Consider the following 22,475-nt stretch of genomic DNA (forward strand, 5'->3'; position numbering starts at 1 on the left):
ATTCAGGGGCGTGGGGTCGCAGCACCAGCCAGTCGGACTGGCTCCTGCAAGCCGCGTCGCCGGACCGCAAAGCAACAACAAAAACAACACAGCACGACTACTGCTTCCCGTCGAGTCTGTACGTTACTGACATTTGGGTAAAAAAAAAATATATATATAGGCTTGTGTCACGCCAGAAACATGGCTTTGTGTTATCATTGAATTATTTGACGAACTAGCAAGGTATCATTTTTATTTTTTGCTTTAGCTAATGTTAAAAGTTAGCATCAGGCCAAACTAGGGTGCGCGTTGGTTGTCGTTTGCAAGCTAGGCCCGAAACGGTCAGCAAAGCCCAGCTAGCCTCGGAGACAAGACGTGCACCGTGCTAACGGTTCTTTAGTCGGCCGTTTCGCCGTACTTCACACTTTATCCTTATTTAAGAAGCGTGTGTGCTCAAAATGAGAGGGTCATATGGAGACAGAGACCGGGACCGTGGTCGTGACCGGGGGTAAGTTAATCAGCTGCATGCTAGCTAACGCTATCTTACTTGTTTTGATTATGAGGGACTTTGTGTGTTGAGACTTTTGTAACGGTTAAATATAGTGAGACATTATATTGTAGTCCAAGAGAAAGCAAAGTTAGCTCTAGGGTGATGCTTGTTTCATCGTATTGTAGAAGCCCTCGTTTTGGGTCCAGCAGAGGTGGGCCTCCCCCCAATAAAAAGTTTGGGAACCCAGGGGACCGTTTACGCAAGAAGAAATGGGACCTGAACGAGCTTCCCAAGTTTGAAAAGAACTTTTATAGTGAACATCCAGAAGTGCAGCGGTTGAGTCAGGTATTTTTCTAATGTCACACTCAAACCAATGGTGTTTTTGATGCATTCTACCATACTGCAAACTTTTGACACAGGTAAAAAACAGAGAAATTATTCTGTAATACGCTCTGTTTGACAAACACTACCCACCCCTACATGGTCTTTGTTTAGTCTGTGGTGGTTTAACACATGGGGGTTGTCCTCCTGTGGTTTCAGTATGACATTGAGGAGTTTCGCAGGAAGAAAGAAATCACTGTCAGAGGTTCAGGCTGCCCAAAGCCTGTCACTAACTTCAATCAGGCGCATTTCCCTCGTGAGTACAAGCATACATGTGTATCTGCACATACAAACCTTGGAACTGCACTTAATTTTAATCTGATACTACCGCAATAGCCTGAAGTTTTTTTTACCCCCTATCTAGAGTATGTAATGGATGTGCTGATGCAGCAGAACTTCAAGGAGCCCACGGCCATCCAGGCGCAGGGTTTCCCTCTGGCCCTCAGTGGGAGAGACATGGTGGGCATCGCTCAGACCGGCTCTGGGAAAACCTTATCGGTGAGATATCCTCCCCAACTCCTGTCCTTACCAAGACAGATACATTACTGTACTTGTAGACTACAGAGCAGCCTGGATCTCGTGGGAGGTCAGTTGTTGAAGGATGATTTTAATAAATAAAGTTATTATTATTATTATTATAAGGGATTTACATGTACATAAATATCATCATCTGTAATAATAAATCTCCCTGTTTGTCTGTCCTCAGTATCTCCTGCCTGCCATTGTGCACATCAACCATCAGCCCTACTTGGAGCGAGGAGATGGACCCATTGTAAGTAAAGAGAGCAACAGAATATACAGAGTGCAGTCTGCCTTTTCATATCATAGTTAGAAGTAGTCATAGGTGGAAAGGAACGCAGATTAAAAGCCTACTTGATACACGTATACAGTGGCTGTTGCTCCAACCAGAAGATGGTATGTCATTATTTGTGTCCTCTGCAGTGCTTGGTCCTGGCCCCCACCAGAGAACTGGCACAGCAAGTACAACAGGTGGCATATGACTATGGAAAGTCGTCCCGCATCAAAAGCACATGTGTGTATGGGGGCGCCCCCAAGGGACCCCAAATCCGTGACCTGGAGAGAGGTGAGGGGGATTTCCTGTCTGGATAATGCTGTTTTATGTTACATAACATTAGTAACCAGACATAAACCTCATCCCTTTTTATAGCATCTCAGCCTGAACATCCATGTCACATTGTCTTTATTACACCGACATTGGATTAAATTTGTATGTTGTATTGCGTGAAGAGCAGGCTTGGAATTTTGTCATTTTAGGGGTAAGGCCATTTTGCCTTCGGTGTTACTAAATTTTTTAGGGCACAAAGGCCACATGCCAGGGCACAAAGGCCATTGAGTGAAATAAGAGGATTTGGAGCCTACAAATATTAATAGAAGATATGAATGTTGTACTGTTTTGAAAACATGGGGTCTTCAGCTTTCAGAATCCGTAAACCAATTGTATGTTGTCCAAACTATGTCTTATTACGAAGTATTTTAACAATAAAGTCATACAAATTTAAACTTTGTAAATATATATATGCAAGTTGTGATCAAAAGATCCGGGATAATTTTCTGGTCAGTCTACAATAACATGCTTGCTTGGTATCGCTGGAAACTAGAAATTCCGAGCTTTCCAATGACCCTAAACGCACCACGATTGGAACGATACAACGTCCGCCATTTCCAGGGTAACGTAGCAGTCAAACTTCACATTTTACAGTCACTCTGACAAAAATCTATGTTCTTGCCAAAATATTTCACCAAGGCTTATGTTATTTTCGCCAAAAATGGCAGATTTTAGAGAGGTTTGATTCAGTTAAGCACAAATAAGTCAGCTATCTATCTATCGATAACTAGCTAGCTTGCTTACCTGCATATAGTCCTTCTCAGTTGCACTCCCGTTTTCTTGATATTCCGAAATGAATTTAATGTAGCCTGCTAGTGGCTTTGATGCGATTTGACGCTGGCGTGCGCGTGCGCACGACCAATCCAAGCTACAAGGACTGCTGCAGTTCTAAGAGACCACTGACCCTTTTAAAGCAACCTCGAGATTTTGACAGTAGCAGGGCACAAATGCCATGGTGGCCATAGGGGCGTGGACGGCCATGGCTGTCGTGGCCGCCGTGAAATTCCTACCCTGGTGAAGAGGATCAATTATAGATCGTAATTCAACCTCCTTTTGTCTCTCCTAGGTGTCGAGATCTGCATCGCCACCCCAGGTCGTCTGATTGACTTCCTGGAGGCCGGGAAGACCAACCTGCGGCGCTGCACATACCTAGTGCTGGATGAAGCTGACCGCATGCTGGACATGGGCTTTGAACCACAGATCCGCAAGATTGTGGACCAGATCAGGGTAAAGCTAATAATGGGGTTCAGTTAAATAAAAAGCGTACAAGTTTTGTTTATGTTTTTGTAGGATAGTAGTGGTTGACAGCAACAAGATGCCTCTGTTGCTACCATATGCATTATGTTTTGGCTGGTTGGTATTAGATGAAGCAGCATGAAGCAGCACGTTTTTTTTAATCTCCGTCCTTCTTTCCTTCTTTCTCTTTCTTTGCCCAGCCTGACAGACAGACCCTGATGTGGAGTGCCACCTGGCCTAAAGAAGTTCGCCAGCTGGCAGAGGACTTCCTGAAGGACTACGTCCAGATCAATGTTGGAGCCCTGGAACTCAGCGCCAACCACAACATCCTGCAGATTGTTGACGTCTGCATGGAGAGTGAGAAGGACAACAAGTAAGAGGCTGGGCGCTTGGCAATTCTTACTCTTATTTTTGGTTCATGGCTTTCTCCCATTGTTATATTCCCCTTTTTTCTTTTTATTCCAACTTTCTGTTTTTCCTGCCTTTCCTCTCTTCTCCCTCCCCGCTTATGCCCAAAGTGATTAAGTATGACTGTTATGAGTCAAGGCACAAGCTGAAGCCAAATTTCCTTTTTTCCCCCTTTTATTTATGCTAATGGGCAATCGTTTTTTTTGTCCTCAGATTGCTCCAGTTGATGGAGGAGATTATGGCTGAGAAGGAGAACAAAACCATCATCTTTGTGGAGACCAAGAAACGATGTGACGACCTCACACGCAGGATGAGACGAGATGGGTCAGTATGACATGGAAGATGGAAGAACACACTTCCTGAACATGCTCACAAAAGCCTTTTACACAAAACTTGTTTGACTGATGAGACCTCCTAAGATTTGATAGTGTTCCAGACAGTCAGCCAGTCTCTACAGTTTTTATGACCCAAGATCTCTTGTGTGATAATCATGTTCATCAAGTGCTGAAGCTGACAGGTTGCTGGTTTGCTTCCTAGGTGGCCAGCAATGTGTATTCACGGTGACAAGAGCCAGCCAGAGAGAGACTGGGTGCTGTCAGGTACAACAAAGATCTGGACATGTGAACCACAACGATTAGCATCAACTACACTGTCCTTTTGTGCCCTTTTGGTTGTCGCAGTGTAATTCCCTTTTATTTGATGTCGTCTCTTTGAAGATATGCCATTCAGCTCATAGTTGTCCATCCTTCATGTTGTGTTGCAGAGTTCCGTAGCGGCAAAGCTCCTATCCTCATTGCTACTGATGTGGCCTCACGTGGTTTGGGTATGTCATGTGTGCTCAAGAGCAAAGCAATATTTCCTCAGCATAACCACACACTCTCACACACAGTTGTTTGACTAGATAATATAATATGTAGAATAATATAATGTGAACAATGGTCAGTATATAATAATCACTTTTTTACTGCATGTTTCTGCACAGTAGATTTGTAGTCAACCACACACACATGCACATTCTTTCAAAAAACGAACATACTTGTTAGATACAGTATGTATCTGAGAAGTATATCATATTTGAAGCGGGGCTTTAAGCCATTTTGCCCTATTGAATAAGACATTGAAAAATACTATGAACATAGAAATGATGTTGAATAAAGTGTGAAGATGTAAGGGGTATGGTTGATGAAGCAGCCCCTTACAAGATGGCAATCAATTTTTTGAACCTAATTCTATGTTCATTTGTTTTCTTTTCATTTTATTTTTATTGTTTTTTTTGTTTCCAAGTCTCTCTTCCGGCAACTAGAAGCACACAGGCCCTCGGGAGCCTGCAGCCGGACCTAGGCATGACAAATCGAAACCTGAGTTGGGGAGAGAGACGGCCTGATTAATCAATCCCAGACACAGCCATCTCTACTGAAAACCTAGAACAGAGCCCTCAAACAAACCTCTCCCCCCTTCCAGGACACTGGCTGCCTGGGCGACAAGGGTGGGGGAGCGCGGGCCGCTGCTGGGCTTCCAAATTTGATCCTGGGGTTGGGGGCGGCGGTCAGTTGAGAGGGCGAAGAGGGGGGTATGGAGGAGGGTGGACTCCCCTCAGCCATGCCATCACTACAGTAACGCTCCACATCAACTGTAACAGAGACTCAGCGCAAACATTTAAATTAACTCAGATTCACCCAGAGACTTTTTGGACAAGTTTGCCATAGCTCTGTATTTATCGCTATGGGATACTGATTACGAAACCTTTCCTGCACAGGCCTTCAGGAGCAACATTACCATTGATAAACATGTAAACTAGCTTGTCAGACAACAAAATTTTCCCCAAATTGGACCCATGGATACACTCATCTATGATAGCCTTATTCGAGCTCTATGATAGCCTTATTAAAGTTCCCTGAAGCTGAGATACAGTGGTGCGTTACAAGAAGACAGAGACAGAGACAACTGCCAGGAAGTGAGGGAGGGAAGCAGCCAAAGCCGGGCATGGACGGCTATGCTGGAGGCTCCCCTCTGAACTGCCCCCTGCAGCCCCCTGATGCCAGCCCCTGACACCCCCCACCACTGGCTGTGCCGGCCGGCCTCTCCCTCTGCGGACGTCATGTCTGGTCCTGGCTGGCAGGAGTCCTGGCCTGGAGGAGCCACCTCTCTGTATCGATCTCCCTCCCTTTCGCTCCTCTGTCGTCCTGTCATTTCTCTCACTCTCTCTTCCTCTCTTTCTCGGACCCCATCTCTCCTGTTTTTCTCTCCTGCTCGCGTTCTCTTTCTTGGTCACAACTTTTCTCCTTTTCAATCTGTTTCCTTCTTTCTCTTTATTATTCACCTTCCCCTTCCTCTCTCTTCTCCCTCCTCCCACTGCCCTTCCCCTTTAACTTCTGCTCTTTGTCTCCTTCTCCTTTTCTTTAAACTGTTTCTGACCGCTGTCTGTCTGCTTAGTCTCCCTTTTGTGACCTTTTGCCCTCCTCCTGCTTTCACCCCCCCCCCCCCCCCTTCTTCTATACACTTTGACCATTTTTCTTTGTGTACATCGTACACAGACTGCCAGTCCAGTCCGTAAATAACTCATCATCGCTCGATGATTTGCAAAAAGGTACTTTAGGTACTTTGGCACAAACTCTTAAAGACAGCAATTCCCTGGCAAAGCCCTTTGTCAGCTCCCCTTTAAAAAACAAAACAAAACAACAACAATCTCCACACCGTCACCCTAGTGTCTGTTTCTTGTTACTGCACTTGAATAGCTGGGCTCATAGATACCACTGCCAGACTCTGGAAGTGACCCGGGAGGCATTTGGAACAAGCCACATCCATCAAAGACCATCATAACCCTTTGAGAAAATCTCAACTGCCACTCCCACCATCCTATGCCACAATTGGACACCTATTAATGTAAGAAATGGCGAGTCTAAGTGACAAAGTGTTTAGATCCTCTCGACTCATCACCATGAACCAGAAACACCCAAAAGCCACCACCAATTTTTCCCAGGCAAAAAAAAGACTGGGAGACATGAAGAGGCAGAGATAAGAATATAGTCTTATCCACCACAGTTTCCAGCATTGGGAGGGATGTGGAGGAGTGGCGAGGTGGGAGGAAGGACCGGTGTTTTGTCCTGTGCGCTCTCCTCCTACCCCTGCAGACCTCCCAGGACTGGTGCGGGGGTGGGGGGACAGAGGGGTAAACCTTGTAAGTCACCTCTAAATCTCTGATACAGGGTAAGTACCTCAACCCCCCTCCCCCCTTCCCCATTTCCCCGCTCCGCCCGCCTTCGTTGTGCTCCAAAAGGAGACTTGTTTTTCCTCTAATCAGCAGTGTTTTCAGAGCCCTTTGTCAACTGTAATGAGAAACAGACCTCTGACTTGTTTTACACAAACGAAAGAAATCTCCACAATTTGTTTTCCCCCAAAAATAACTTTTTTCTCAGTTGATTCCTATGCTTAAACTCTTAATCAGCAATCGTTTTTGACTGCTGCATCTCTTTTTTTTTTTACTCAAGGATTACCTGATTAGTTTTTTGATTTTGAAGGTGACTTACCCCATGAAATTTGTCTCTCCTTTTGACATCTTCAGGCAGTTCAGTTAATCTGTAGATTAGACAGCACATGTAATCTGTTTGCATGTGAGCAAGTACTTAGCATTAATTAGCATGGTAAGTAAAATCAATTTCTAATTGTGTAATGCACAAATTCTACCAAATAGTCATCATTTGACAGGTAAGTAAGGCTCTTGGAGGATGATGGGTGTCTTGCAGGTATTGTCTGTTTGAGTGTCCCCAATTCCAAAAGCACAAAACTCAAAACCAAAATTCCTGAATGGAGCATATTCATTCAGTTGTCAATCAGTGTTAGTTTTGTTCTAACTTCTATTTTTCTCTTTTCCCTCCCTGTAACTTAACCCACCGTACCGCCCCATCTCAACCCCCTCCTGCTCCAAATCTAAGATGTGGAGGATGTCAAGTTTGTCATCAATTACGACTATCCCAACTCCTCGGAGGACTACATCCACCGCATCGGCCGCACGGCCCGCAGCACCAACAAAGGCACGGCCTACACCTTCTTCACCCCGGGGAACCTCCGGCAGGCCCGTGAGCTGATCCGGGTGCTGGAGGAGGCCCGTCAGGCCATCAACCCCAAACTGCTGCAGTTGGTCGACACTGGCCGTGGGGGGGGCGGAGGAGGTGAGGAAACAACCTCCTGCTGGAATAGCTCCCAGGTTAAACCTGTGAAAGTTGGAGAGTACTAGATGTTTCATGTGGTGGACATAAATTAGCTGCAGAGACCCCAGCACTGCAAGAAACTGATTTTAATAGGAACCATTTTTGATTTGGTTAATTGGTGCCGACAGATTACAAAACAGTTACACAATAGATTGACACAATAGTTGCAGGCCAGTTTGTAACAGAAAACTGCACATAGACTTGCGGCTTTACTGTTATGACAGTAGACTAAACATAAAGTTTTTAAGGTTTAAAATGATGATGGAGTGCTGAGTTAGTGCTGCAGGTTGTGCATCAACAGGCAGAAAATGTGAATGGGATCAGGTGGTGGTTTGACCGATGTTGCATTTTCTTCTCTTTTCTATCTGTCCCCTCTCTCTCTTCTTTGTCTCTCTTTCTCGTCTGCAGGCGGCCGTCCTCGTTTCCGCGGCGGCTCCAACTCCAACAATCCCAACCTGATGTATCAGGATGAGTGCGACCGGCGAATGCGCTCCGTGGGCGGGGGCAGCAGCAGCGGCAGCAGCAAGGACAGCCGGGGAGGCAGCGGCAGCTTCGGTCGGGACAGCCGAGACGGCCACGGAGGGAGCGGCCGCAACGGCGAGCGCTCCTCCTCCTCCTCTTCCTCCTCCTACAGAGAGCGCAGCAGCAGGGACGGAGGGCGCAGCTACGGCTCCAGCTCCAGCTCCTACGACCAGTACCAGAACAGCAGCAGCAGCAGCAGCCAGTACAGCAGCTCCAGGGGCGGCTCTGGGTCAGGGGGCAGCGGAGGGGGGCAGGCCCCGCCGCCGCCCCCGTCCGGCCCCCAGCCGCTCATGGCCCAGCAGTTTAACCCTCCCCAGCCCATGATGGGCCTGATGGGGCACTCGCCTTTCCAGTTTGCGTCTCCGTCACCCGCTCAACCCTCAAGCAGAAAGTAAAGTGATCTGAGGAAAACGCACACACTTACACGTTCAGACATTTGTTTTATCCTCAAAATCAATCATAAACGTCTGACTTTGTAAGGATTTAGCTTTGGGTCCTTGACGATTTACCACTGTCACATCAACATTCCAATTAAGAGCTTGCTTGGGTTGCAACACATTTGTGCACTGTGCTTTGAATTTCCTGCCTCGGTGATATTATATTTGAGTGGTGAGTTATGGTTATTTCTTCAACATCAGATTCCATGACAGCAAGATCTGGACTGGATTCCCAAATTGTTTGTTTCTTATGAGATAGTGAATCCTTTTTGCTTTAGATTGTTCTTTCATGAAAGTCAAATGAATCAACTTTCATCAGTTAATGTTGGGCTAAAACTGACTCTTGTCTGTCAGTCGACTCAGTTTGTCACGATTGTCTGCAAACTTGAAAATAATTTCACACCTTTTTGTACAAACCTGCTGTTTTTTGTATTGTGAGCCTCTTGATGTGAGCTGCTTCAGTGGATTTATAAAGTATCTGATTTTGCCTTTAGGTGTTTCAAAGGTAGGTGCTTCAGTTACTTTATCTTGTTTTGTTTCTAAGCTGATCTGTTGTAGGTTTAGTACATGATATCCTTACTTTTATGTTTGAAACTTTGTAAGCCGCAAGAACGTGTTGAGTTAGTTGAAGGTAAACCATGGAGATCCATAGACCTTCAATACAATTATTGTTAAAAAGATTGTTCTCATGTATACTCAGTGAGATTTTCCTTTTTCTTCTTTAGAACACATTTTCTTTGAACTCTTTACCTTAGTGTTTTTAGGAACATTAATTCAGAAAAACATACATGGATATTGAGTAAAGGTTTGATACAGTTAAGCAAACCTAGAGGGGCCTTGTGGAGCTGTAGCACCTGTCAAAATCACAAGCATGTAGTTGAGCTCCCAAGTCTTCCTAGCATTTAAGTTTTTATTTACTTTCAAATCTCCTGAGTCCAACCACAAGTTATTGTGGTCCATTAATCACTAGTGTGGTTAAGTCTTTGCTACAGTGATGATAGATAAGCTATGTATAGCTTACCAACAGCATGTTCACTTTTTACCGTCTTTTTGTTTTTCAGGTTTCAATAAAGCTTTTCAGTGTAGCATTGTGTACTCTGAGGTTCTTTGCATTATGACGTGAAAGTGAAGAGCAGCTTAAGAGACAATAGGTTGAGTTGCAGTGTGGTGGGAGGAGGAATACGCATACAATGATTTCTTATCTACACAACATGCAAATGAACATGCTTCAAATCACCAAGAAAAAACCTTTATTACCCATTAGATATATTTTTTTCAGTGTTATGCGCTTGCACGTCGCACTAGACAAAATGTACATAACAGAACTGCCATCATCAGTATTTACAAAGCAGTTGTATTGGAGAGAAGTAGTGCAGTGGAATGTGACTGAGAGACTGTCGGGAGGAGGGGGTGGTTCAGCGTGGCGAGCATGCATTGCAGATCACCGAAACAAGTTGAGCCTGTTCGAGAGAGACAGAAACTGCCCAGAACACCCGGGTGCAGCTCAGTTTGCATATACTCAAGTCACCCATATTGAATTTCCCCAAATAAGAGCAGAAATTATGAATTAGGTCACTAGCTAAACAAAAGATATATTTTTTTGTCAACATTTCATTTATAGGCAGCTGAAAATGCTCTTATAATATTAACAATTTGCTAAGATTATTCTGAAGCTGACCTGTATCTCTGACAAGCTGTTTGCAGACCTAATGTGACTGACATGTAACAGATGAGACCAAGACAAATAATCCATCCGAGTGCACTAGAATGGATATGAAACAAACTGCAAAATAGGCACATATGGCTGATAAAACAGAACTTCAATGTTACAGTAAGTTTGTTCTTTCCACAAGACAGGAAAAAGGAAAAACAACAGTACTACCAAGAAGTCATTCCCTGTGCAAATCAAAAAGTGAACTCAGTCGTGACCAAAGAAATGATGATGATATTCACGCGTATATTCACGCGTCACAAAATAGACACAACATAAACACAAAAGTGAATTCAGTACAGCTTTTTTTGTTGTTTTTTTCCCCCAAATACGTGACTCACATTTCCTCTCTCTTTTGGTGTGCTTGATTTTGCGAGCGCGGTTCCCCAGGTGGGCGGAGCATGCAGAAGTGAAGGCGAACGCAACTGGCCGCAAGTTGACGTTCTCGACAAAGACCCAACTTTGTGCACCGGGTGAATGAAAATCAAGCACGCCAAACGATGATGACAGTAATTATGCACACACCAGATGTAGGTGTTCTTCCTTCATAGCGTTACCTGTTAAAAACAAGACGACAAAGCTGCAACAAAGCCGGGGAAGCAGTTGCAGGGTTTTTTTGTTTTAAAGCAGCCACGTACAGCAGACTAGCCCTAGACACGTAAGAGCAAAGCATAAACACAATACACTGATTGAGCGAAGGATAATCCAAAGAAAACAACTGAAAAAATACAGTGTGGTTAAAAAAAACCCAAAAAAAACCAAATAGTTGATGCGACGTGTTGAGTTGGAGAGTTGGACTGGGAAGGAAGCGGAGTCTGAAAGCAGAGAGTCTGTCAGGTTGTGGTCCCGTGTGAACGCTATAGGTTCCCCCACGTCTCAGGAGGAGGGAACTGTTCTAGACTGCCGCTCTCGTCGTGCTGCTCCTCTCCCATGGTGAAGGTTAACCTGTACTGCAGCTGCACTTTCTCCTGGAACACACACACACACACACACAAGAGATACGGGAGGTGAATAAATAGGTGCTTACAGCCATAAAAACAACTGTCTATTTGGTGGACAGTCATCTCAGTATCAGGCTCCTCCTGGGTATATGGAGGAAAATAATGCCTTAAACTGGCTACACAGACTGCATCTTAGTTTTATAGTAATCTCATGATCTAAAGTTAGATGAACTTGTCAGCCAGATGCCACAGAGGGGAAACTGACATACAGCCGTGTCGAGTATTTAGTCCAGAAGTACAAGTTCAGGATATTCAAAGGAGGCTGGGCAAGTACAAGCTACTATCACAGCCATTACAGTCCACTGAATTGGTTAGAGCAGTAGGATTAAAGTTACAGCCCAAATAGTTTTTTGACAACATGAAATAAAACAGAAACTGACTGAACTAAATTAAGGCTTCATATTTACTGTGATGGATTATCTAGCTCGGGCAATTTGTGAGTCTGTGGAAGTTGTTTTTCATACTGTACAAGAACGAACAGCAGCAAATGGCTTCTTCTGAAGGGACAAAAATGAGCTCTGTTGTCTCCGGCTGTGCTGATTGCATGCCACACCAGGAATAATGTAAAGGAGAGGGGCAACCTAGGTGATTGGCTCAAACTAAAAAAAAAAAAAAAAAACCCCACACCAGTATCATCATTTAAGTTTGATTTGACTTGACAGAGAACCATGTTGGCCTACCTTGTTTGGGTTTGCCAGCAGCAGGATCTGTGTGACAGCAGCAGGAGGGAGGATGGGGTTGAAGGCTGGAAGCTCCGTTCCCGATGGTGGCTGCAGCTTCACCGCCATGGACTGCAATCGATAAATAAAAAAACATCACAGGCTCATTTACAACAGCCATATCATCCTCTCGTTACAGAGATTATAAAGTAACAGTAATGTCTTTATGAGATGAAATCCATTATAGATAACACTGTTAACGACAAATTAGATTTTGCCCACTCTTGTTTTGTGTTTGCCAGTTTTTTATCTCCATTTTACCATATTTTACCGTCTCTTTTGATGCCTTTTTGTGAAGCAATTTGTAAACTCTGCTTTTGATGTAAATAAAATGTATTATAATGGTGATTAGCAACCTCTTTTGCGTAACCCTTATATCTATTGCTTAAGATCAATATCTATTGGTCAATATAGTGCCAATATCAAATTGATAGGGGACAAGGGCCTCTAAGTTCCTGAGAGCTGACCTTTGGAGCAGAGGTCTGGAAGTTAATGTTGGTCACAGGGACGGGGGCAGAGGAGAGCATGGAGATGATGACCACCAGCACATCGGGACGAGACGGAGGTGAGTCGCAAGCAAAGTGGAACAGAACCCGCAAACTGTGTCCATCAAACACAGTCACCGGTAACAGACTACCTGGAGGAGGAGAGGACAGAAAGAAACAGGGAGATGAAGAGAGAAACAGCAGGGGAGAAGGGGAAATAATACTTTGCACTTCCAGGTGGGTGTAAGCACAAAGTTCACCAGGTTAATCTACTTACTGGGCTTAATGGATTCTAGCGGTACAAAAACATCAGTCAGGGTGACTTCTGCCGGGGGAGTCTCCGTGTGAGTAGGGGACATATCCAGCAATGTAGCTCCAAGGCCGGGCTGAGAGTTCAGCAGAGCCCCGGGGGGTTCAGAGGTGAAGACTGGGATGGGGCTTGGGGTGATGTTGGATCCAGACTTGCTCTGGAGATCTCGCAGAGTCGGTTTGGACTGCTGCTTGTCCCTGAAAGCAGAAAAGAAAAACTGCCCTTTTGACATAATGCTCAATTCTAACATCTTCATCATGGACCAAATTTAAAGTGGCCCTATTATAGGAATTTAAAATTTCCTATATGTACATACATATATGATCAAAGATGTTTATAGGATACGTTGTCAAAATTTCATTTTGTTTGAGTGGTTAAATTTATTATTATTGCATTTTGAAAAATCCACTCTCTTTTTACATGTAGTTTCAGATTCAATTCCAGTCAATGCATCACAACTGGACTTGGTCCTGATTGGCTGCCTCACTAAAGAATTACTGAAATCCTTCCAACCAGACAGGTTTGCAGAATCTGAAGTGGAAAGCCTCCACTCAGCAGGTTTACCTCATTTGCATTAGAGGACCTGGTATTGTCAACCAATCAAGGTCCAGTATTTTCTGTTCTGCCTGTGAGGACTTAGTCTTCATATGAAAACACTTTTAACTAAACTACAATTATTCAAAACATCTCAAAGAACATTATTCTTATCCTGAGCCATCCTGGCATCTTTTTAGGTAAAGTGGAGTACTTTCTAAAGTTGAGAAAAGTTAAACTTTTTAGAAGCGCAAATATGACAGGGACTGCTTTTTTGTGAGGCAACCAATCACAATGAAGAGGCAGGGTTTCACGGTACATAGGAGGAAAAAACTGGTAGAAAAGCTGGTAGTAGTTGTTACTCTCATCAGTATGGAGCACATTGGCTGTGTTCTAGGAGTTTCTAGTATCTGGCAATTGCACACAAGTTCTGTTTGCTGATAGTGGCAGCTACTGCAGCCAGTCGTTATGGAAACAAAGTGCGACAGACCTTTTCAAATTATCAGCATAAAATGCAATTGAAGCAACACTTTTCTTTTTTTTTTAAAAAGGGCACTGTTTTATAGAGTTTCAGTGAAGCAGTGCAATATCTCAGTAATGTGATGGTAGTTTAGTATTATTAGTAAGTTACCATTTGACCTGCAGGCCCTCTGGAGGCAGGGACTGCTGCAGCAGGGTCTTCCCCAGCAGGTCCAGCTCGTCCAGGGCCGAGCTCCCAGGGGTGGAGCCAGAGGACAGGGGCTGAGAGTGGGAGGGCGGGTCTGGACTCAGGAGAAGACTGGGTGCTGCTGGGATGTCTGCGTCTATGCTGTCAGAGGACTGTTGGTGGAAAGCGACAGACACAAAAGAATAGTACCAATGTCTTAGTGATTAGATTGAAGCATTAATTGTGAATGAATTGTAATATTTTCCAAATTGGAAAAGAGGTTTGGTGTGTTTGACTAATGACCTAAATGTTATTCATATGAACGATTAGTGAATAATCACAATTATAATTCTCCCTTCTCTCACCTGGAAGGAGTCCCATGCTGTGGAGTCCTCAGGCTGGGAAGCAGGGTTAGAGGTGTGGGTCCCTTCACTCAAACCTGGGTGAGGCAAGGACACAAAGTCAAAAAAATCTATCTCTCTCTCTATCTCTCTCTCTCTATCTATCTACCATAACACTCATAACAATTGTGTGGAACCTGCATAACACATATAGACATTAAGATTTTTTATCTATCCATCTATCTATCTATCTATCTATCTATCTATCTATCTATCTATCTATGTGTGTGTATCTATATACAGTATATACAGTACATATATATAGAAATAGGCAGTGTGTGTAATCTTGTGTTGGTCAAACAAAACAACAGGTAAAGTTAGAAGACAGTGTGTTGTCTGTCAGGCTGTTACCTAGTGACATGAGCTCATCGTCTAGGAGACTGATCCCCATCTCCTGGGACGGGGCGTTCAGGCTGTCTGTCGGAGTGGGGAACTCTGGGAAGGAGGGAGGGGACTGGGGTGACGTGTCCAATCCTGACAGATCTAGTAGCGCCATCCTTCCTGTGAGGAATGGGGTCAATGACAGCACTTTCAAATTGAAATGCTTAGAACAAAAACTCAGCAACAGCACTACAAATGATTATGGACATATTTGTGAACATCTGAGATCACTCATTATGTGCTGTCTGAGTTTTCACATTGGTTTTCCTTGATGTTTCACCCACCCGTTTGTCTCTGTGTGTTTACTGTGTTGTTGCCGTTCACTTCCTCGCCCTTCACTTGCTGCTTGTACAGGTTGATGACCTGGGTCAGGCTGTCGTTGGCCTGCAGGATCTCCGCTGTGGAAAGACATGAGGATACACTCCTTACAGTTTTCATATTGTTGATATCCTTCAGAACCGTTCTGTCTCCTATTGGGCGGCAGGGGGGCCTAGACGTTAGGAAGACCGTCCTCCATCTGGAACACCCGGGTGTAAGAAACCGTGACGGCAAGCATCCGTCCTGCTCCAGGGGTGCTGTTTGGTAGCTGACCCTGACCTCTGACCTCACTGGAGGGAGCAAGTGAAACCAGACTTTCCCTAGAGGTATCATATCGCTACTATCATGTGAAAACCCCATAACTCCAATTTGGCGATTTTCTTGTTTTTACTTCAAATTAAAGATTTCATGCTCCTCTATGGGTTGAGAAAATTCCCTGACCTCTTGAGTTTATGAAACCCCTTCAGAACCATTGGATCAACTCAAAAATACATTGTCATCAAGCTAAAAACAAGGGTGACTTTCTTAGTTCCTGAAAAGTTGACAATTTGGAGATACCAGGTTTTCACCCAACAGCGACGATATTACATTGCATTGTCCCCAATATGTCAACTTGACTTTTCAGGAATAAAGAAGACTGGTAAATTATCTGAACTGATATCCATGTATTTTTTGACATTTTAACAATGCATTATAAATGGTTTAGTCCTAGGACCATGACACATTTTCTACATGTGGGAGAAAATGTCAACTGGCAATTACAGTACAAAATAGCAAGATTGGAGATAAACGATTTCTGCATGGACACTGACAATACTTCAGAGGATACATCTGTCAGTCAGTTTATATGTAAAGCTGACCAAGCTGTCAGTAAGCAATGTTTGTGCCTGGACTTGCAACGGGTTTTCAGATAGTTTTTAAATTTGCAATTACCTTATCCGGAGCTACTTACAAAGAGGTAGGTAGGGGTGCAATGTCTTGCTTGAGGCTAATATGGCTGTTGCAGTGATTGAACCTGTGAACCTTTTATTATGGGACGGCCATGCTTACCTCTAGACCACCCTGCCTCCCAATGACAGTAACACCTTGTTTCTCTGGTCATACGAGACTTCTTATTCCATTTACATTATAATTAATGGTAGATGAATAAAGTAAAACTCACCCAGGGCCTCGTCGTTGTCCTCTGTGTCACTTGCCAGTCTGAACAGCGTAGGTCTCATCTTCTCACAGCGCTGGTACAAGTCCTAAACACACAGCATCAAACACCTGAAGTTAAGTTTCTCTGTCTGATTGGTTACTACAATGCAGATGTACACTTTACATGCATCTCCCTCTGATTGAGAGAGCTTAGCATTGCCGTCTGTTTTCTCTGTCTCAGTCTTTCAGCTTTTGTCTTCGCTCGTGTGTACATGTGCACATCCACTGATCAAGACCTGTATGAGTTCAGCGTTGCTCTGCTCGCTGGCGGTCCTGTCGTAGTCCTCCAGCAGCTGAGTCAGCAGACTGACGCTCTCCTTCACTTCCTGGATGGCGTTCACCCGCTTCGACACCTTCTCTGCTCGCTTCTGGTCCTAACACAGACAGACAGACAGAGTCAAAGTCACAAAGACACGCACGTGAGAGTGTGCGCACACACACACACATATATGAAAATGATGAGACATGAAGCGAGCCATAGGAACATACAATAGACAGACAAAGACATAGCCAGAGGGAAGGATGCAGAGGTATAAAAAAGAAAAGGTCAGGGAGAGGCCATTAGTGATGTCTAGGGATAAAAGCAAAGAGCAGCTCCTATTACTCCCCAAAATCAGGACAAATTTATTCTCAGAGCTCCTGCTGAATCACTCTGCCAGTGACACACAAAACCCTCCAGGGCAAGCAACCCACTTCCTCGTTCAGCTAATGTTCCTGCCATCTCCTTCAACGCAGCACGCTGGTATCGTTAATCCTTCTCTTACAAGCACGCACACACACACAAGACTATACTTTTCTCTGCGACACTACAAAGTGGTGCTGCAGTTTATGTTTAACAGATGTGAAAAATGTAATTTTTAAAAGAAGGCGGAAGGAGAAGGAAAGAGACTTACCTCTTGGACCATTTCTTTGATGAGTTTGTTGGCTGCTTTTAGGTCTTCAGGGTGCGTGCTATTCAACAGGCGAGACAGCATCTGGCAAAGAGGCAGGCAGAGGTCAGATGGTGAAGAATGACAGAATGAATGAACAAACTCTTTATTAATCCCAGAGGGAAAAGAGGACAATGATGAAAGAAACATGATCGGGGAAGTGGGGATTAACCTGGCATACATGTACATGTGTCCCCAAAAAGAAGATTTTCAAATGATAGCGATTCTTTTCGTTCTTTAGACAAATTCTTACTTTCGACTTCTCCTCATCCTCAAAAATGGCATTCTTGGGTCTGGGTGGAGGAGGGTTCAGTAGTTTGTCAGGCGGCAGCTCTGGGTCCTGTTTGACAATACCTGGTTTACAAACCCGGAATATGAAAAGACAATGAGTTAAATACTTAATACATGCATTAGTACATCCATCATCCTCATTCACTGCTGTGTTTTATCTCTCTCTGTATTTATCTTTAGATTTGTCCTTTCTTGCCATGTAAAGCACCTTGTGGTGAAATGGTTAAAAGTGCTCATTCAAATATGGGTGGATTCATATAAGCTAACTTGCCCCACAATATGTTCTGATCTGAGTCAAAATCTATAATTTGAGTATACAAGTCGATCTGAAAAACATACCCTGTTTCTTCAGCATCTGGTAGGCATCTGAGATCTTGGCCTCATCAGGCAAACCCAAGGTCCAGCTATAGATCAACTCCAGAACTTTCTTTTTTACCGGCTCTGGTGACCGCGAGCCCAGGTACTGAGTAGAGGGGGTGGATTGATGAAGAAGACGACAAAATTGAGTCATTAACAGTGAAAGTGACAGAATTTAATCTGAGTGATTGACGCTGACAGCCATATATGAATAAAAACCCATTTAAATTCACACATGCACGCAGAGACACACATCCAGGTCTTACCTTCGGAGAAACTACTTTGATGAGTTCGTTGAGAAACCGGAACTTGCCGACTTCACTGTGGAACCTTTTTCCACAGTTTTTCATACACGTCTCCAGCACCTGGTTAAAAAAACACAAGGCAACATCAGAAGACAGCGACACCATACTAGGTTGGCTAGTTAAAACTACTCAATACATGTTTAGACAGCATAAACTCAAAAGCACAGAGTCCTTTCAAAAAGTATGAAAAATATCAACTCCTACCAACTGTCTGATCTAGGGTTTGAACCATATGGGGTTTTGGAGTCTGATTATCATATTTTTGGATTAAAGCTGCCAATAGGCAATATTTTTTTTACTGGTATCCAGTATCTTCAATTATTGCATTTCTATGCCAAAAATTCCATGTGTCCACTGTTTCCCAAGAATTGTATTCTTGTCAGGATAGAAAAGCCTATGAAACAGCATTTAAACCATGTGGCACTAAAACTCTCCACTAAAATCCAGATATACTACCACTACTACTAATAATGATAGTAATAATAATGCATACTTGTGTGCAATCCAATCACAATGTCACATTAAAATAAATTCAGGTTAAGGGCTTCCCGTAGACAACTATTTTAGCATTGATCAATTAAACAATAAATATGTTTTCAAACAAACTGCATCATATCCATCATAAAGTGACTGGCTGATATCTGATTTTTTTTTATAAAAGGGCAATATCAGCACAATATATGAGCACACTGATATATCATCTAACCCTGGTTCAATCCTCTCTCATGAACTTACCAGGAGCGCCTGCATGGCCTCCCACTCCTGTGGAGACTGGATCTTGTGGGCCAGGAGCCTGGTGGCCAGTTGGGGTCTGTAATACAAGTCATGAAGAATATTGAACCTCCAGCCACTGCACTGCACTGAGCGTCAGATGGCAAGTGAGCAACGGCAACTGCAACTGCAGTACTGTGTGCCATGAGTCACACAGATCTTATGTTCAGAAACACACAACTATGACTCATAGGATGCACTGGGAGTGTTCAGTCTTAATATGTAGATAGTAGACAGAATAATTGTATTGCTTCCTCCTCATTTTGCATCTAAATTAACAAAGGAGAATCATCATGATTTCTAAATTCAAGAGGGTTAACAGCCCCATTTATATGACCTCCTGGGTGTAAAAAAAAAAAAGAGGACTACCATGGATTAAATGTCCAATATTTAAAAATTAATCAGTACCAACTAGCCCAACATTAAAGGAAGAAACCCAAGAGATTCCCAGGCCCTGTGGCTTTCTCTTACCCCTCCAGATCATTGTTGAGCTGGTCACAGAAGGCATGGATGCTGCCCCAGTCTGTGTCTCTGTTCAGTGGGTTGGTGGCTCTGTCTGAAACGTTAGGAAATTGGATATCACACAATAGAGCAGACAGACGTTATTTTGACTGTATTAAAATGCCTTAAACATGGCATCATTATTTTCGATATTGATAACTTGAACCAAGCAAAACAGGCTTCCTGTATTGTGCATGATTCAAAATCCAGTGAGACTCATATCCCTAGCAGTCATGTCTCCGTACTGAGAAAAATACAAGGTGCTAATGGAGTGTAGCTAGCTTGCTCTCGATAGACGCACTCTGCCACTCTCTCATCTAGAAGTTTCTTTTGAGGCCATATCCCATGTTGTAATCTAACCTATAAACCCAAGGAGGTGGCTCACTGCCTTGTTGCTCACTACCTTGTTGAGCTAGCAAGCCTTGCTAACGCTACGTCAGGCTGTGTTGACAGCTGGCAAGCACAACAGCTACGGAGCTAACTAACGCGTTAGCATCCTGGTCTGATGGTACTAGGGTCTCTGCTCCTCTCAATCAGTAGACGCTACGGCCACGAGCTGTCATCTTGTTCGCTGCAACTCGTGGATATTATTTTGCACGTCGACCTCTCTAGCGAACACTGACTTGGTAAATAACTTTGAAATACTCACTGATACGAGACTCCAAACTCTCCGCATCGGGCGGCGCAGCCATCACTACGAGATTTATGTCATGCATCGGTCTCGCGAGGGACTCACGACCACGTACGGTCGGAGACCTGCGTCAAGCTAGAGACCAGAACAGACCGGGAGTTAGAGGATTTTGCCTTCAAAATGAAAGCGTGACATTTTCTTAGCCCTGTATGGCTATCAACATATGCTTTGAAAAAAGCATACATATAAATAAAATAAATATATAGTGAAAGCATTCACTATATGTTTATCCGTAAATCTATTCTATTCTATTCCATTGTATTCTAGTCTATTCTATTCTATTCTATTCAATCTCTCTTGGTACTGTGTATTATTACTCAAAAAGTTTTGCACCAGTTCCCCAATTAGGGCTTTATTTTGAAATGTCTGACCGGAACTTGTACATTCCATTGACTGATGAGTCAAGCTGAAAAGCACTTGATACAGTGGGCTTGAGTAATGGATCTGCTGTCGATACAAACCACTGGAGAATAGTGGTGTACATTGTGAAACCACATACGTGCAGTGTGTTATTGTTTATTCAATGAATATAAAACTTCCTATTACCATCCATTTGCGGATTTAATACTGAAATAACATATTTTAAATGACAATCTGCTGAAAGCATAGCCTAACTCTGAAGTGAATCTAAAACGTTTTCATAAAAAAATAGGTGTACTTTAGCTATGGCCCCGAACCCCAACATCTGAGAAATAAACTTGAAACCAGAAACCGACTCTACCTAATTTTAGAGATCGAGCCCGATGTCTCCCTCAAGCGGCAGCTATTGCGCACTGCAGTGCATGTGCAGCACAACAAGTAGGCTACAGCAAGTAACGGATTCCATTTAAATTGAATTTCCCTCTGCTTTCTGCAAACAAGTCAACCAATAATGCTCGGTGGACTCTAATGTTTTGGTCAGGAGGAGAGCAACGTCACTTCACCATGGAGAAAAGTCCGTCGACGTTACTGTTGACAAACTGCTGCAGCTTGGACTCTGCTATGAGGGGGAGCCAGCCAGATTTCAGAGTTTGTTGTGGTTGGCAACACTGAAACAATCTGACCTCGTTTTCATGCGCGGATACCAATTTGTTTTATTCGATGAACGAACAGGAAACCATTTCTTCCTGCTGCCACGGAGACTCGTTGCTGCAGTGTGGTGGGCGACGCTACAGGTTTCTTTCTTCTGCACATACTAGTGGCAAGGTAACAGATGCTAGTTTCCCGTTTCCTCCACGAAGTAACAGTAGACCAGCTTCATTTGATCTTCTCTGACATATTGTAGCATGTTCACCCGGTCCTCGTGCCAACCCCCGCGCAAGAAATGGGATCACCGAAGGCTTTACTTGAATGGTGCCGCGTAAAATGCGCTAATTACCCCAACGTGGACATAAAGAACATGTCAACCTCGTTCAGAGACGGACTTGCCTTTTGTGCCATCATCCACAAACATCGACCTGACTTGATGTAAGTAGGCCATTAGAAGACTGGTGGTGGTGGTTATGGATCTCTCTGTTCCTGCAAACCCACTTAGCCAGATCCGCTATGGATAGGGGGGGACAGTGGAGGTGCATCGCCCACCTCATCTACAGGTGTGCTGCTTTATTTGACTTTTCTACAGTGTTGGAAACGTTAGGCAGAATCCTGGCCTTTGTCTCTTGTCCCTGCTCAGTGGGAGTCTTTGTCCTGGTCCAGATTGACCAACATGCTGTCTAATCTCGAGCAGGGGAGGACCTGCAAACTGCCTGGGCATAAGCGGCTCTCCTCTCCTCCTTAATCTCTCTCTCTCTCTCTCTCTCTCTCTCTCTCTCTCTCTCTCTCTCTCTCTCTCTCGTCCTATTAGATGGGACTAGTTATCTTGGTATTTTTACCTTTTACATCTGATCTTTTGTCTGCATAACCACTCTTCATCAGTCAAACTGTTCTTTTTCTGACATTCTTCAGTATTTTTCTGTATGAAACTAACAGAGCAATGAACATCTGAACTGATGTGATTTTCATCTGTCATTTCATCACTAATTAATCAACCCCTTCCTTTCCTCACCTTGCTCCAGAGATTTCAGCTCCCTCTCCAAAGATAATGTTTATCAAAATAACCGACTGGTGAGTTATTTCCAACTGTGTTTGAGTGCAAGCTGCAGTGCAAGCATGCCTCACTCAA

The 22,475-nt window shown here is 43.8% G+C and overlaps 2 protein-coding genes across 8 annotated transcripts; one reads left to right on the plus strand and one right to left on the minus strand.

Annotated features, from left to right (window-relative positions):
* Window positions 1-86: 86 nt before the first annotated feature.
* LOC139661987 (probable ATP-dependent RNA helicase DDX17) lies at window positions 87-9,860 on the plus strand. 3 transcript variants are annotated; one of them, XM_071540580.1, is made up of 13 exons: window positions 87-487; window positions 655-814; window positions 1,010-1,106; window positions 1,215-1,348; window positions 1,557-1,622; window positions 1,793-1,934; window positions 3,043-3,203; window positions 3,413-3,585; window positions 3,834-3,944; window positions 4,158-4,219; window positions 4,384-4,443; window positions 7,553-7,789; window positions 8,237-9,860. In XM_071540580.1, exons 1-13 carry the CDS (start codon window positions 438-440, stop codon window positions 8,743-8,745), a joined length of 1,962 nt encoding a protein of 653 aa, XP_071396681.1. In that variant the 5' UTR covers window positions 87-437; the 3' UTR covers window positions 8,746-9,860. The 3 variants fall into 3 exon arrangements, with proteins under 3 accessions (XP_071396681.1, XP_071396683.1, XP_071396682.1); XM_071540582.1 differs by having other exon boundaries at window positions 7,553-7,780; XM_071540581.1 differs by having other exon boundaries at window positions 658-814.
* A 168-nt stretch (window positions 9,861-10,028) lies between these two features.
* LOC139661989 (ADP-ribosylation factor-binding protein GGA1-like) lies at window positions 10,029-20,346 on the minus strand. 5 transcript variants are annotated; one of them, XM_071540587.1, is made up of 18 exons: window positions 20,294-20,346; window positions 19,615-19,699; window positions 19,108-19,183; window positions 18,334-18,432; window positions 18,050-18,173; window positions 17,673-17,773; window positions 17,384-17,464; window positions 16,727-16,864; window positions 16,456-16,537; window positions 15,260-15,373; window positions 14,946-15,095; window positions 14,559-14,632; window positions 14,191-14,366; window positions 13,132-13,210; window positions 12,977-13,089; window positions 12,686-12,851; window positions 12,180-12,290; window positions 10,029-11,466 (listed from the first exon to the last, which is right to left on the minus strand). In XM_071540587.1, exons 1-18 carry the CDS (start codon window positions 20,334-20,336, stop codon window positions 11,356-11,358), a joined length of 1,923 nt encoding a protein of 640 aa, XP_071396688.1. In that variant the 5' UTR covers window positions 20,337-20,346; the 3' UTR covers window positions 10,029-11,355. The 5 variants fall into 5 exon arrangements, with proteins under 5 accessions (XP_071396688.1, XP_071396687.1, XP_071396685.1 ...); XM_071540586.1 differs by having other exon boundaries at window positions 14,179-14,366; XM_071540584.1 differs by having other exon boundaries at window positions 12,686-12,855; window positions 12,981-13,210; window positions 14,179-14,366.
* Between the last annotated feature and the right edge of the window lie 2,129 nt (window positions 20,347-22,475).

This window comes from Centroberyx affinis, unplaced genomic scaffold, assembly GCF_046629955.1.
Source record: "Centroberyx affinis isolate AG114_WGS23_722 - 3 ecotype Tasmania unplaced genomic scaffold, CSIRO-AGI_Caff_v1 ptg003690l_1, whole genome shotgun sequence".
Lineage (NCBI taxonomy): Eukaryota > Metazoa > Chordata > Actinopteri > Beryciformes > Berycidae > Centroberyx > Centroberyx affinis.